The 17,033-nt window shown below is 35.0% G+C and overlaps 1 protein-coding gene across 1 annotated transcript in view; it reads right to left on the bottom strand.

Moving 5' to 3' along the window:
* LOC145213307 (uncharacterized) overlaps positions 1–16,544 on the bottom strand; it is a 50,351-nt gene extending 33,807 nt beyond the window's left edge. Inside the window, exons 1-14 of the mRNA XM_080081534.1 lie at positions 16,384–16,544; positions 15,783–15,865; positions 15,326–15,479; positions 14,376–14,458; positions 13,396–13,549; positions 12,474–12,556; positions 11,837–11,990; positions 8,907–8,989; positions 8,387–8,540; positions 7,655–7,879; positions 2,480–2,562; positions 1,778–1,931; positions 1,205–1,287; positions 302–455 (exon numbers count right to left, since the gene is read on the bottom strand). Of these exons, the coding sequence (XP_079937660.1) occupies positions 302–455; positions 1,205–1,287; positions 1,778–1,931; positions 2,480–2,562; positions 7,655–7,879; positions 8,387–8,540; positions 8,907–8,989; positions 11,837–11,990; positions 12,474–12,556; positions 13,396–13,549; positions 14,376–14,458; positions 15,326–15,479; positions 15,783–15,865; positions 16,384–16,544 (1,808 nt within the window). The remainder of the gene's footprint in view (positions 1–301; positions 456–1,204; positions 1,288–1,777; positions 1,932–2,479; positions 2,563–7,654; positions 7,880–8,386; positions 8,541–8,906; positions 8,990–11,836; positions 11,991–12,473; positions 12,557–13,395; positions 13,550–14,375; positions 14,459–15,325; positions 15,480–15,782; positions 15,866–16,383) is intronic.
* Between the last annotated feature and the right edge of the window lie 489 nt (positions 16,545–17,033).

Below are 17,033 nucleotides of genomic sequence, written 5' to 3'. Positions count from 1 at the left end.
TTGTTCTTAATCTTGGTAAATTGATTCTGGGAATTGTTCCCTGTTCTATTACCATTGTTGCAACGATTTCTACCTTTTATTATATATATATCACAATTAGCTTTTTCTAATTTAAATCCCTTAAATTACTCTCTATAGACACTAAAGATGCTTATTAGCGAAATTAATTTGTTCCTTTTAACATATAGTGAACTGATTTTAACCTGGAAATAAACATTTCCAAAATTGTGGTTTGTTCTTAATCTTAGCAAATAAATCAGTTAACGTAGTGGAAATAAAGGAACAGTTTAAAACAAACTACCTGTATGTATAATTTGATAATATCACTTGTTCAGCAGTAGAAAGATTACCAGGAAACTTATGACCATAGACCAAACATCCAATCCCTCTCCATATGACGTTCAAACAATCAACGGTGTGGAGCCCATAATATGTTGGACACTCAGTAGGCAAATCTGCAAATTTTACATGCAATGAGATGGCACAATACACCAGACAAAAATGTAAACTCATACCAGACCTTAAACCAATGGTTCCCAACCAGGGGGGAATTTTGTAATTTGTAGGGGGGGGGGATTTGTGTCACAATATTAATCTCTTACAGGTTGTCTGTGCTATGTGTTATTGCTTCCTTTGCCAGACATGAGCAAACTAAATTTGTAGGGGGGATTTAGATTTGAATATCGACTAAAAGGGTGCACAGGACATAAAATGTTGGGAACCACTGCCTTAAACTATACCAACACAGTAATTACAAGCATGACTTAGTAAACAACCAATAGAGAAATAACATGTATTGGTTTTAAAGTTACAAACCAAAGCTTTAGAACAGAGAATCTGAACCAGAAGTAAAATGTAAATTTATTCAGCTTTGCAGATGTATGGATTACATGTACAAAAAATAGGCATGCAAATTTCGTGCCACCTAAAATATTGGGTTAAATAAAAGAAAAAAAGTTTGTGAATTTCTGCTTTAAAAAGGAAGTCTTGAGTGCCAGAATGTACATTGTTATTTTTAACAGTTTGTGCCCAAAAAGCACAATGGGTTTCCACAGCCTTTAAGGACACCTTATGGCTACCTAAAGTAACTATGTTTGATTCACTGATATTGTTATAATACTGCAAGCTGATATATATTTTTCTGAACATGCAATACAGTGCACAAAAATGAAAAAAAAATGCATATGCTAGTTTAACATCCTACCTATGCCAAAGCATTGTAGTTGTGCAGTTCCATTTCCAGTGTCAGCCAAGTCTTTGATATCTTGAGTGTGGTTTACCAAATTTCTAAAACAACGAAACAAAAATGTTTAAAAACTAGAAGAGTGACTTAGCACACATTGCCATTGCACATACTCTATGAGTCATTTGGAAACATTATTATATTACCAAAATTTATTTTATACTGGGTCCCCTAGTATCTAGGTTTTTTCTATCTTTTTTGCACAACTATATCACCCAAATCTAAAGTTCCACCTAAATCCACCAAAGATTTCATGCCAAAGGTGCCTAGACAAACATCACCAGAGAAAAAAGAAAAATGAGTGAAATCAAGATGTACCCCCATTTCCCATAATAACGTTTACAGTTAAACTGCAGACAGTGCGCATTGTTTCAACCGATAAGGTTGAAAGAGTAGCTGTTATGTCCGATCTCTCGTCACCAGCTGCACTGATGACACTCTATGGGTTGAAACAGTGAGCACTGTCTGCAGTTTATCATGTATTGGTCAGATGTTTTTATAATGTTTAAAGTGATGTGCCAAATTCAAGGTCACCTGTATGTGATATTAGTTAAGGAGTCAACTTCACTTGATGTAAGTTTATCTGGGTATTTCTCGCCCTCTGGAACACATCTGATGTTCTTCCAGACATTTTTCATGCAGTCCAAGTCATGAGGGCCGTAATATGTTGGACATGTAGCAGGCAGGTCTGTATAAAATTACAGGAAAAAACTGTCTTACTATACACTGGGGATAAGCAATAGAAAATAGTGAGTCCAGAATTTAAATCCTAGTACAAACTACCGTAAACTTCACATTTTGGTCCAAACAGGTGCGGATTAACAGAGGTTTACTATACTCTAATTCTTATTTATATCATCCATATGTTTTTGGTTTGTAAAACACACAGAAATTGATTTTTAATGACTATGTGAGTTTTTCGTGTGAAATTAGTAACTAAATTGGATTCTGGATTCGATTAAATTATTCTAGAAAATGTTAGAATGGTACTATTCTGTATGGTTTATCCCTAATATACACAAACTTAGAGGTTCAAATGATTGAAAATGAAACTGCCAGAAAGTTTATACACAGTAAATAAGTTGACTTTTTAACAATTGCTGTTGTGATTACCAATGTGAGACAGCATATGTACTTTTTATACCATACATAGTATGTATACAGCCTCTGTGGCAGTTTAAGGCTTTGATTAAATTTAAATTGTGGCCAGCGTTCCTTGGTTAAATTGGTATTCACCTATTCCAAAACAGTTTAGTTGCTCCGAGCTGTTACCAGCATCTGAGTTTGCTTTAGTGGTGTCCATTATCAGTTTCACTTGCCTGTAAAAATGCATAGTTAATGTTATAATGTTATAATGTCATAAGATGTAAACAAGCCGGATAAGTTCAGTTGATTTTGACTTATGCAGAAACATGAAGTAGTGTTGCCAAATGTCATTTGTGTAAGTCTACTACAATATTTAAATAAATTTAAGTTTTAGTTGTAAGAAGTAAACATGTTACATTAGTTCAGCTAACTCGTTTACTAATGAAAACATCATGTAACCCATAGATAAAGATGTAATTACCACTTACTAATAATGCTTAAAGTTGAGAGCAGCCTATTAATACTACACAACACCACGCTTCTCGCTAAGCAACTAATAAACTGGTATAAAATCACATACACCAAACATTAGTTATTATATGCACGAGCTTGTTCATTTCACTTTGAATGCAATATGTTTTGAATGCAATATACTCATAAGTATGTCTAAGATGCCTGATTTATTGCAAATCTGTTGCACTACCTTCATATGTCTTTTTTTAAATTGTAGAGATTTGGTCAAATCAATTTGGAACTAAGGTAACTTTTGGTTTGCAGCAAAATCTGTTAAGTTTCCTGCTGAGGAAAATGTAGCTATGATGGGGTTAGAACTAACAACCTTGTGAGTCTGATGCAGTTGTGGAACTATTCAGTTATTTTAGTGGCAAGCATACACCAGACCCTACTGCAAAGAAATTTTTGCTAACTTCATAAGATACTCACACAAATGTTTTATAACGTAGAGTATCAACTCTTGCAGATGGAAGTTTATCCGGGTATTCATGTCCTTCTGGTACACATCTACTAATATTCCAAATTGTTTTTAAGCAAAGCATTGTATGAGGTCCATAGTAGGTTGGGCATTCAGGAGGTAGAACTAAACACAAAGAAGAGGCAGTTCAACTTTCACATTATCTTATTCCTACAACTTTTTTCCACAGCTTTACCTATGCCGAAGCAGCTCAGTTGGTATGTTTTATTTCCTGCATCTGCATAGCTTTTAGTTTCATTCATGTTGTGAAGCAAAGCACTGAAAGTTAATGAATGCTTGTGTATAAAATAATAGATTCAGTAACCCATTGTACAAGAAGCTAAACTAGTTGAGCAGCCCAAAAGACAACAAGTTTTTTAATACAAAGTAATTATCAATTATATATATATTTTAATGCATGAGCTATTGTTTTTAGTTTCATTCATGTTGTGAAGCAAATCACTGAAAGTTAATGAATTTTATGTGCATAAAATAATACATTTAGTATGATTATACAAGACATAAACTGAATTGAATCAGCACCCCAAAAGACAATAAGTATTTCGATAAAAAGTAACTTACTGAGCAAGTATTTATTATATATATGTTTTAATGCACAAAGTATTGTTAGTCATCATCCTAAAGATTAAATACATGCCTTAATACAAAATGTCTCATAAAGTAATGGTAACACAGAGATTAAAGCTGTTAAGTAAGAATTAAAAAGCAATAAATCAATATTAAACTTCATGATAAGTCTACTAAAATTGTTACGGTTTATGCACATTATTCTTCTTACGCATAAGTCAGCCTAGCCAAATAAGTTTTTTCCGAAAGAGAAAGAACTGGTGGATATTCGTGACCACTCGTCAAACAACCGACCGATGCCCAAACCGTCTTCTTACAATTCATTGAATGTATACCATAGTAGGTTGGACATGTGGTAGGTAAATCTACAACATAAAGATGATAAAAAAGTTAAACATAAAAAAGAAATTTCCAGGTTATATATTCTGTTCCACATAGAAAGAGTAAAAGCTACATTTGTCATGAAAAGTGTTTCAGCAACATTTTAAGCTGTGATTGACAACATTTAAACGGTGTTCTCAAGCTGTTGGGTCTCAGAATATTTTTGTAGAAGAACATGAATTAGCAACAAACAGGGCACACTGTGTCGACCTACAAGGTCTCATAGGTGCTGCTGGGCCAAAATAGTGTGCTGCTTCTGTAAAGTATGCAGCCTTATGGCCCGATGCTCTTAGATGTTTTTGCAAACTTTAAAAAATAAAAAAGAATGAAAACAATAGACGACAAAAAAAATGTTTGTATATCATGAGGTGTTTGTATCTTAAAAACCTTACACATATTGATCTCAGTCTGCAATCATGGGGTTTAAGAAACTCGATAAAAAACATTACCTATCCCAAAACAATTTAATTGTTGAGTTGAATCTCCAGCGTCTGATTCGTTTCGGATTGTCAAAGTGTGATTCAGCAAGAGCCTGGACACAATACAGACAAATCCAGTTAATTGCATAACTAGTTTAATTGCGTAAGGATCATAAATCCCAAACATTACCATTTTGTTAACAATATTATCCAGTTAATGGCATAATCTGTTTAATTGCATAGATTTTATAAATCCCAATTTTAACCATCTGTTAAGAAAATCAGTCGGTTAACTGCACAATCCAGTGGTTCCCAACCTGTGGGTCGCAACACCAACTGGAGTCGCCAGACAATTTGCCTGGAGTCACCTAAAGCAGTGGTTCCCAACTCATTTTAGGCCATGGACCACTAGCCTCAATATAATAAACTCGCGGACCACTTCATTGTTAATAAAAAATACAGTCAATGTTAATACATAGCCTGCAAATTATATCCTTGGAGTCACCGCAACTTGGCAAATGTTATCAAGGGGTCATGGCACCAGAAAGGTTTCGAACCGCTGGCATAATCCCAAGTTTAGCCATTTGTAAATCGAGCCATATCCATTTGTCAACCAAGTCAGAATTGTTAATCTAACCATATCCATTTGTCAACAGTCAGTTAATTGTATAATCTGTAATCTGTTTATGGAGCTTGGCCAATTAGTTGGAATTATTCAGATTCATCCATCATGGTACAAAAACTGTTTGAAATCACTGTAACAATTAAAGTTTACCTGTATGTAGCCCTGGATAAGCCAGTAAATTCGAATGATGACAATTTATCAGGGTATTTGTGTCCGTCTGGTAAACACCCAGATATGTTCCAGACAGTTTTCATGCAGTCTAATGTGTGGATACCATAGTATTTTGGACATGTATAGGGTAAAGCTAAATAAAAAATAGATAAAGATGTAAAAAACAATAATTTAGGTGAATTCACAATAAATTTACCAATTCCAAAACAATTTAGTTGATCTGAGTTTGATCCATTGTCTGCCGTTGCTTTCGTTGTGTCCATTTGCAATTTCACATTACTAAAATATTTAGAAATCAATTATTGTTTTAATATTTTACTGCCATAAGCACAGTGAATGCTAGCTGTGGTTCCAAAAGAGGGTTTTTCAGTAATGAGCAAAATTTGCTCTTAAAATATTTTATTGAGTTATTTCTTTGTTTTTCACATCATTATGTGGTTTCCAGATGAAAATAATGGGCATGATCTTTTCAAACACAAAACTACGTCATGTTGTTGGCATTTTGTTTTAAACCAGGCAGTCGAAAATAAAAAAATGGCAGAAATTTGCAAGCCAAATGCCAGACTTAACACTGAAAATACCGAACAAGCATTTCGTCCACCAGGGTTGCATATTTAACTAATTTGTTGTTCAACTGGTGTAATGCTTAACAAAATACTAGTTGTTTTTCATCATAACCCGCTGCCCCTGTACATTTCGGCCTGTATGCTCGCAACATATCATTCATTGCTGTGAAGATGCCCTACCGTTCTGGTCGGCAAAACGTCAGCAAAAATACAAGTTCTTGAAAAAACAACTAGTATTTTGAGCGAACGACAAATTAGCAAAAAAGACTTAACACTTTTGCAAAATTGATGTTCTACATGGGCAGTTGTCATATTTGTGTCACAAACCTGTATGTTGCAGTAGATAATGTAGTTTGTTCGTGAAGAGGAAGTTTATCCGGAAACCTGTCACCTTCTGGCAAACATTTACTGTTTTTCCAGATAATTTTCAAACAATCCATAGTGTGGGTGCCATAGTATGTTGGACACTCGGTAGGCAAATCTAAAGATGAAGCAGTTATACACAGGAAGCACAAAATATTTAGGGGCTCAGTGGGGGTATATGATGGGATTTGACACCCAAAAGTGTAACATATGAAACTAAAATTACCCAATAAACAGTCATGTAATTTTTTTTTCCAAATCGGACAATGTTTAAAAATTCTGACCACTAGAGGTGTTATTAGCAACATTCGTCAATGCTTCTGACATCATAAGGCTGTTAACACCACTCTGCCTGGCATGTGCAAAAACATCCACCAAGTATTGCACAAACACAAATACCATATGTTCTGTTGCCTTTACTATGGCAAATATAAGATGAATCAATTATACAAATGAAGCACAAACTAGAAAATTTTTACCTATTCCAAAACAATTCAGCTGTTGAGATGAAATCCCAGCGTCTGACTCGGTCCGTATCAATGTGTGTTGATCAAAGAGTTCACTAAAAACAAAGACAGCACCTTAACCTGATTTTTTTTTGCATTTGCCAGAAGTAACTATTACATTTAAAAGCATCATGCCAATAAATGATAAGCTGCAGACAATACACTAGCCCAGTGGTTCTCAACCTTTCGTGGACCGTGGCCCCCTAAAAGTAACTTTTTGGCCTCATGGCCCCCGTCAAGGAACCCTGTAGGACCTGTGGCCCCCTCAAAAATGCAAATGGCGATCTTCTGTTGGAATTCCGTACTAATTTGGGCTTTAAACAGGGCGAATAGGGTAAACAAGAATCCGTAATAAACCTCAATACAGACAAAAAATATGTGAAATATTCGATTAAATTAGGAAACAAAGTAAAAAACAGATTTTTAGAAGGTGTTTGTGGTGAATCTACACCCGTGCCCCCCGGAACATAGGCCCTGGTTGAGAAACCACTGCACTAGCCAATACGGCCTATCTCCTGGCAACAGCTGCACTAATGAGACCTTATCGGTCGAAACAATGTGCACTGGCTGCAGCTTATTAATTTTTATATACTATGTACAGCATGGTTTTAAAAAAGAAGGTTAACTTTCCGAACTTTTGCTTTTGGTAAAGAAGTACTTTTTGGTTGATATAAATTTCATAAGCTTCAGGTTAAAACTCCAACACATGCAAAAAAACAATGAAAACCTTGCTTACGTGTAATTCAACACAGAAAGAGCTGCAACCGCACTGTGATGGCGAGATCCAGGAAACTTTCTACCAGCTGGCAAACATCCAACCATCTCCCATGTTTTGTTCAAACAAAGCAATGTATGTGGACCATAGTATGTTGGGCATTCGTCAGGTAAATCTGACATAAGTAGCAGAGAGTTAAAATCTGCATCATCTTTTAAAGCGAAATATTCATCAACCACCAATTTTCTATTTGAATAAGGGACTAGCAATTCTTATTTTAAACTTAATTTTGTTTTATATTTATTACAATGCTTGTTATCTGTGTTTTTTACAGAATAGTCCTCAAAACCAGCCTACACATCTGAGTCTGTCTGTGGTTGAATTCCTTTTTTAATCTGATGGCACAAACCACTATTGTTGACAGATGAAATTATTGCCATTCAGACACAACAAGTAAATTGACAATGCGGCATTCTAAAAGTTACAGACCTCTGTATGACATCACAATACAGCAGTTTTGTGCTTGTTCAAATATTTAGTGCTGCTGCTTAAATTTCAGTTTATTTATGATATATTTGACACATTTTTCCCGATCAACAAAAATCATTACCAATTCCGAAACATTTCAGTTGATATGTTCCATTTCCAGTGTCTGCAATTATCCTGATAGTCTTGGTGTAGTTTAAAAGAACTCTAAAACATAAAGCCAGAATGCAAATATGCAACAACATTAAGACAAACTTAAATACTAACCTGTATGTAGAACCGGATAAAGGGTTAAACTCAATAGATGAAAGTTTATCTGGAAACTTATCCCCCTCTGGAATACATCCAGTATTGTTCCAAACTGTTCTCATGCACTGGCGAGTGTGGGGACCATAATACAGTGGACATGTGACAGGTAAATCTGAAACAGAGACAAAACAACACTGTGTGTGCAAGTGGTTCCTGTACTGTAGTACAACTCTAGCGGAATGCCATAGCCTTGCATGTGGTTCGCAAGCATACTTTAGTTGTGATGGGTTAAATCAAAATAATAGAATTGGCATAAACTTGTAGAGAATTTGTTGTGTTTGTGCATCACAATTTACATGTTTATGATGCAACAATAGGTTTTTCACTAAATCAGCCGTTTAGTGTCCCCTAATTTCTGATTATAAGTGGTAAGCAAAAACATTCAATAGAAATTCTTGATATAGGTTGTGCCCAAACACATCACAAAAAGAAGTTCGGAAAATAGTTATGCTTAATTCGAAAACTAAATGCCACTGACTTATTCCAAAGCATTCAAGTTGGTCCGGAGTTGAACCTGCATCTGAATCAGCTTTCGTTCCATCCATTTGAGCTTTCACAGCACTGAAAAAAATAATTTGTTTTAATTCATATGCACCAGAAGTTGTGAAAGCGGCAAAATTATTTGTGAAAACATCAAGGTTTGTGGAATAAACACAATTATTCTACTGATTAAAGTGGTTGTGCCTGTGCATATTTATTGCGGTTTGTGGCTCTTTAGTGAACAAATAATAAAACATACTGTATTGACCAATAAACCATAATATTATGTTAGTATATTGAAAGCAAAATTTTCAACAATCCCATTTAGTCATCATCATTACAATTTATGTCTACAAACTCACTGGAATCTTGTGTTAGATCAATTTACTTATTCCCTGCAAGGGTTGTCTGCATCAGTGACTCACAATTATATAATATTCAGTACAAAAATATAAGTCAATATATAAGTATACAGCATCCCAGTCAAGTTTACAGAGCTCTTTGAGCAAATGTATATTTTTTCCGACGTCCTATACAGGTAGCCTTCATCAGGTTAAATCAGGTAAAGGCGACCTGTTTAAGACGTCGAAATTATGGAATAAAAATACATTTGCCAAAAGAACAATTTAAACTTAATATTATGCCTGGCAGCAATAGCTCATAGCATCGCAACGTTTTCACAACTATTGTTGTGATACTATATACACAGATATTGGCTGGTACATTTTTGCTGAGTATATTTGGAATCGTGTATTGTGTAATACCACCCACAGTTTGCACTCACCTGAATGTTGAAGTGGTTAATGTCAATATTTCAGAAGCTGATCGCTTGTTCGGGTATTTTCTACCTTCAGGAATACAGCCACTCATATTCCAAATTGTCCTTAAACAATCCATTGTGTGGATTCCCCAGTAGGTTGGACATTCAACAGGAAGCACTGGAAAAAACAAAACAAATGCCAATTATTAAAATCTTACACAATTATATAATTTAACATGAGGAATAGATTTTGAGATATGTTATCTTTGAAAAAGTAAGTTTCAATAGTTTCTGTTTTGAAAATACTGAAAAAGCGTTTCGTCCACCTGGTTGCATATTTAACAAATTTGTCATTCAACTGGTGTAAAGCTAAACAAAATACTAGTTGGACCAAGTATTGCTCATCCAGCAGTTTTTATTGTAAACAATCGACGTTTCGACGTCCTATACAAGACGCCTTCATCAGGATAATGACATAACTTGCAAGACGAATGTCTTTTAAAGCGACAAATTAGACTTGACGAAATATACATCGGTGAGACTGGTAGAAGTCTAAATACGCGCCGGAAGGAGCACGAAAGGGATGTGTGCAAGAATGATGCGAAGAAATCAGCGTTGGCAAACCATGCAACGACTCACCACCACAGCATTAATTTTTCCGCTGCTCAGGTGTTGGTGAAGGAAACTGATTACCACAAGCGAAGTTTCCTAGAGTCTTGGAACATCCATTCACGCGCCAACACAATGAACGTTAAAACAGATGTTCTAATGCCGATAAATTATCGGTCGCTTTTACACCACTGAGCTTGTTTTATCTCTACGGTGGTGCGAGTTTGCAGCGCGCGATGTTGTTATCGCTGTTTTACATGTGTGTGTTTTGCATTTTGTCGCTTTAAAAGACATTCGTCTTGCAAGTTATGTCATTATCCTGATGAAGGCGTCTTGTATAGGACGTCGAAACGTCGATTGTTTACAATAAAAACTGCTGGATGAGCAATACTTGGTCTAACATTATGCCTGGCAGCAATAGCTTATTTCAAAATACTAGTTGTTTTGTTTTTTCGCAATATATGACTCATTGCTCTGAAGAAGCCCTACCGTTCTGACAGGCGAAACGTCAGCAAAAATGCAAGTTCTATTTGTTTAAAAGACAATTTGTGTTTGTTTAGCATTACACCAGTTGAATGACAAATTAGTTAAATATAGTTTCTGGTTTAATTAAATGTAATATATGCTACACATTAATAATTTTGATGTTGGTTAAAAGCAATCAAATAAATTTTCAGTTAAAAGCAATCAAATTGAAACAGTTGTTATGAAACAATATTAAATACAGACAAATCTATTTAATCATGTAATCCATTTAAATGCATACAGATTATAAATCCCGATCATTATGGCTTTTATATAATTCAAAACTAAACTACCTTTTAATTAACATTTCCAACCAGTTGTTAGTTTTGTTCATATTCTGTTCATAACAAAGAGCAAATAGAATATGCATTTAACCAGATTTGTCTGTGCCTTGGCAAAGCAGTCATATGTAACTCTTAGAATATAGCATGAGTTTTTTTCTTTTTAACTATTTTACCGAATCCTAAGCAGTTCTCTTGCTGGACAGCGATGCCTAAATCTGCTTCAGTTCTTGTGTGGTTCATTCCATCAAATAATGCTCTATAAACATACACAAGCATCATGTTATGTCTGACAAACCTCATTGCTTACAAACAAATACAAGCAGATGTCTAGGTATAGAACGTTACATCAATTCAGTAAAGCTCAATTAACCCAGACCAATTAATTATTAGAACCAGGACTAAGCAAAGATGCCTTATAACATTAACACATCATTTGTACATCAAGTTTTGTCCGGCAAACTAGCCAAAGATCTGGATTAACTGAATCCAGTTTAAACAAGGTTTACACTAATTTTTTTTTTCTGCCCAGAATTTCCAGAAGTTTTCTTTTAAATAAAAAATGTAAAAAATCTGAGTAGCAATGAAAATATAATGTAAACACAGCACATAATATGTGTTATAACTATACTCACTAAGTGGTTTGCTCAAAACAAACCTTTCTGACTTTCTATTTTAAACTTATCTTTCTTAACTTTATCAAAAGGAATGCAAACCTGAAAAATGTTTGTCCCAATTCAACAAAACACTTACGTATAATTTGAAGTCGATAAAAATGATTGTTGAGCAGTTGTAAGACTTCCAGGAAACTCTTTACCAGCTGGCAAACATCCAACCAATCCCCAAACAACATTCAGACAATCAAGTGAATGTGGACCATAGTATGTTGGACATTTAGTTGGCAAGTCTACAGACATAAAATATGTTTTAGCTCTAGTACAAAATAACTGATCACACATGAACCCACAGTTAATGCATATAACATTAGACACTTTGCTTTTACGCATTGCTCCATAACTTTTGTCATATATCTTAATCAAACTTATGTGTGGTAATAAAAAAAATTTTGAGCACAAATTTTAACATTGTGTTGTACTAAATAATCCAACTCACTGGCACAATGGTTCCCAATCTTAAGTTAATAGTTATTTTTTGTATCTGATTTAAAAAAAAATTAATTGAAGAAGCACGAATTCATGCAGCTGATGCATAGCTCAAACTCGATTAATGTGTTTATTAAAATATTCTTTTGTCAAAATTGGTGCATATATTGAATGAGAAAGAAATTGTTTAGTTAACTAGGGAGTTTGTCAAAAACAGTTAGGATTCACTGCTTTAGCTCTAGATATGATATGGATCCAAATTCCGTGTTTACTGATTCTAAATTTACCGATTCCAAAGCAGTCAAGTTGTTGTGAGTCAACCCCAGCATCTGATTGTTGTCTGATCATGTCAGAGTAGTTAAATAATGCCCTGAAAAAACATATAGAGATGCAATAATAATAGTACATAGATATATAAAGAAAAAAAAATTGTAGGGATAAATCTGGTGTATCATGTGTCAAATTTTATATCATTTTGCATATAACCAGAATAAACAAGCTATTTCTCAACACATAATAGGTTTTGGATTCACATTTAATGCACATTTTAACAATATATTCAAAAAAAAGCTAAACATTGAACCAGATTGGAATGTAGTCTGTTTAAAAGCAAAGACACAAGTTTAAAGCAGAGTTTTCCATTTGAAAACATGTCCTTTACCAGAAGTATTTGGAATTTTTGTACAAATTTACTATCAATCAATAAGTATGCCGTGCTGAAATTTTAGCATTGGTTTCAGCCCAGAGAGCTTCTTTCTCATGCATCTTCAATGCTTTAACGAGATTATACGCATTTCTTCCCGTTGCCCTGAATTTTTACTATAGTGATGCCTTTTACTATAGTAATGCCAATCATTTTCAAAAATAACTAATAATCAGTTCTGGAAATTACTTGCGCCAACACAATGATTGTAAAACAGATTTGAAGCCGCACGACTGTATTATCACTGTTTTTGAGGTTGGTTGTCATTTGTCGCTTTATATGAAATTTGTCTTGCGAGATATGCCATAATCCTGATGAAGGCTTCTTGTATGGGAAGTTGAAACATCGATTATTTATAATAAAACTGCTGGACGAGCAATACTCCTTTATACATTATGCCGGTTCTGCAGTCGGTTAGATGGAGTTTTAAACCTCCGATTGTCTTATTTTATTAAGTGATCACCACATAACTTCATTTCAAAACTTAAAACGGCAAAGCAATGTACCTGTATGTGATTCCGGACAAGGCAGTGATTTCACTTGATGTAAGCTTTGGAGGAAATCTTCTTCCCTCTGGTATACAACCAACCAGGTCCCAGACAGTTTTCATACAATGCTCAGAGTGGGGACCATAATATGTTGGACAGGTAGCAGGAAGAGCTTAAAATAGGTTGTAAGCAATAGTTGGACCAAGGTGTTAAATTTTGCACCAGACAGAATTTGATTGTTGTTGTTTTTTGCAACTTACATGACCTTGCACTTCTGTCTGTAAGCATGTTGTGTTTTGTGTTATATAACCAGGGTTGCCATCGACATGGGCCCAATAACAAGCACAACCGAAAAAACATTTTTTTATAACAAACAAAACAAATCATTGCATTTATTTAAGCTGTGGCATATCACATGACATATTTTTTGCCAGAAACAATCTGTTCCGGAAACTCCTTGTTTGTAGAAAATACTTTGCCTTTCAAAATAATGACAATTAGGCAAAGTAGGCACGTGCCTACAGGCCAGTCAAAAATTCAGGCCAAAAATCCAATCATTGTCTTTGTGACAATGATTTAGGAACGCTGATAATTCTAATTTTTTAGTTGGCAACCCTGATTTTCGGGCCACTTATAAAATGTGCCTACAGGCCAGCAGACCCTTAATCCAGCACAGCCAGTGGGTAAATCTACTCGTGAAACAAATCATTGGAAAGAATTTTCATTTGTAAACATTAAATTTTTCTTAACTAAATTTCAACAGTCATATCATGCAAGACTGACTTTTATCAATGTGGCAAGTGGTAACTAACATGTCTCAGTTTGTTCAGTTGTAGTTGGTATTAACTTGAAATTTACTTGGTGTTTACTTTCAATGTGTTTCTATGTCAATTATCTTATGTATGTCTCATAACAATGCCTATTATTTACCTGTTTATGGTTTAATTTGAATTAGTCTATAACATAGGTTTACAAATGTGCCAAAGAGTTAAAGTTACCTATTCCAAAACATTCCAGTTGATCAGGACGAGACCCAGTGTCTGCATCTGACTTTGTAGTTTCGAATTGAGACTTTACCGCACTGCAAGTTAAAAATATTCTTTGTCTCATACGTAGTTTTACAAGATGGTTTTCCTGTATGCCACTGAATTGGTTTACCAAGGGAAGTTAAATGCATAAAAAAGTATTACAATAAAATGGGTGGAGCAAGAAATACGACATAATTGCATTTTTTTGCTGTTGAATAGCTAAAAAGCAACCTATTATTACATTGGTTAAGGTAGTCTTCACCAGTGGTTCTTAACCCTAAGATTAAAGAAACCCAAGAAGATCATAACATGGTTTGAGGGGTAAGGCAGAAATGAAAATCAAAAAGCAATTTAGTTCAGCAAATGAGCTTTACCTAACTAATGAAAGGGCATGTAAACGTAAGACATCGATAAAAGTGGCCCTTTACAACGAATAAGTTGTAAAAATTAGTATTAGCAACATCCTAAGCTTTAAGACAGTGGTTCTCAAACTGTGGTATATGTACCCCTAGTGGTACGCCGGAACTTTTCAGGTGGTATGCGAGTAGGTTTCTGTGATACCTATACCTAAAAAAGTCCGATCCGAAATTGCAACTCAACAGACCCAACTGATCAGCCCTGGTTTGGGCGAAACTCGTGTCTTGTACAGTCTTTTGAAATTACCCAATATGATAGTCAGGGTGAGAAAATGTGCTTATTTCTTGGTGTATCCATTCAAACAGGGTTTATGAGATATGTGGTACGCAGCAATAGAAAAAAATGTCAGGTGGTACGTGATACGCATACGAATGAGAAACACTGCTTTAAGAGATATGTAACACTATGTGGAAAATTTGTAAGCCAGACAACACCTGGCTGGTAATGCCCTTGGCAAAGGAAAGTTTTCGAAAAGTTTACATCATCCTGAAATAAAGTGTAACCTGTATGTTGAAGTTGCTAACACTGCAGATGCATTAGTAGTGAGCTTAGGAGGAAAGTCGTCTCCTTGGGGCAAACACTTGGCGTTATCCCAAATTCTTTTTAAACAATCCATTGTATGCGAGCCATAGTAGGTTGGACACTCCACAGGTAAATCTAAAATGTTAAAACAACCAAAAAAGTAATGATCCAGAAGCTTATTTCAAATAAATCAACATAAAATGCAAGTTGCCTTCATAAGGGTAACAATGAACTAACAAACATTAAGTAGAAAACAGAGATGACGCACTAATGGCTGCAAACCAGCACCAACAAAATAATAAAAACATATATAAAAGGAATAACAGTAGATTGCTTTCACATCTTCGAACCAAGCTTTTTTCATACTAACTGTTTGTTTATGTAATTTTGGTAAGATAAAAGAAGAATTCAAGAGTACAACTGATTTAAACTATTTACCTATTCCAAAGCAGTTTAGTTGTTGTGCAGAAATTCCAAGATCTGACTCAGCTTTTACTTTGGCCATGTCGCTTAGAAGGGGACTAAAGGTAAAAGTATATGTATGGTTGAAAAATATTACTCGCTGGCACTTTTTAATATAGTCAAAAAAATAGTTACCACACATTTTAACAAAGTTGTAAACCAAAAACATCGTCAAAACTGCCATGAAGTAGAACTTATCTGGAATCTGTTTCTAAGTTTTGCAACTTAATGTGCACTATAAATAGGATGACAAATTTCATAAATTGATGGAAAAAATGACGCAGCAGCATTGTCACCCAACAGAACCTTAACATTGCATGTCATTGAACAAGAGATTTATATAGGGAAGCAAAGTCAATTTAGAATGGTAGGCAGTTTGGAAGGAGCAACAGAAACCAAGTACCTACAGTGCATCAATTGAGAGTCACATTTCTTATTTTAAAAACATGACAATATCTTAGAAAAAATATTTTATTTTTTGCTATGTTGACAAAGGGAATGAATTCATATTGCTAATAAAAAAAAGCAATTAATAAATATTAGGCGAGGTACAATATGTCTTAAAACATTTGCTTGCCTGTAGGTCATTAGAGACAGAGCAGTTATTTCAGTGGAAGAAAGAGATGGAGGGTATTCCTTTCCAGCTGGCAAACACCCAACCGACGTCCACATCACTTTCAAACAGTCGATAGAATGTGCTCCGTAGTATGTTGGACATTCAGTGGGCAAATCTGGCATCAACAAAAAGTGTTTGAACAGATAATTGAGCCACATTTACAAACTTTGTTCAACATATTAACATTTCACAGTACGCCAGGCCCATTGAAGGCACCACACCGAATCAGCCAGTCACCAAGCATTCACCACCATATGGTAAGACGTAAGCTAGAAAATCTAGCCTGCGGTGGGATTCGAACCCACGACAGGAGTCTTTCCGGGACTCTCACTGATTTGGTATGGCGCCTTCAATGGGTCTGGCATACTGTGATTTATATGAGTGTGCCGTGATCGCTGGTCTGCACGGACACTTCAGGACTGATCCCAGTTATGAATTTATGTTCATCTTAACATATTAACATTTATGTGAAACACCTTTTTACTAAGTAACTTTAAACCTTTTTTAACAGAGCTTAGAGATAGGAAACTAAAACAAGTAGGTTTTACTTATTCCAAAACAGTTGAGTTGGTGAGTGTCATTTCCAGAATCAGCTTCTGTCCTTATATTGT

The sequence above is a fragment of the Phallusia mammillata genome, chromosome 2 (genome assembly GCF_965637545.1).
Source record: "Phallusia mammillata chromosome 2, kaPhaMamm4.hap1.1, whole genome shotgun sequence".
NCBI classification, from domain to species: domain Eukaryota; kingdom Metazoa; phylum Chordata; class Ascidiacea; order Phlebobranchia; family Ascidiidae; genus Phallusia; species Phallusia mammillata.
This window is presented reverse-complemented; position numbering and strand designations above follow the sequence as displayed.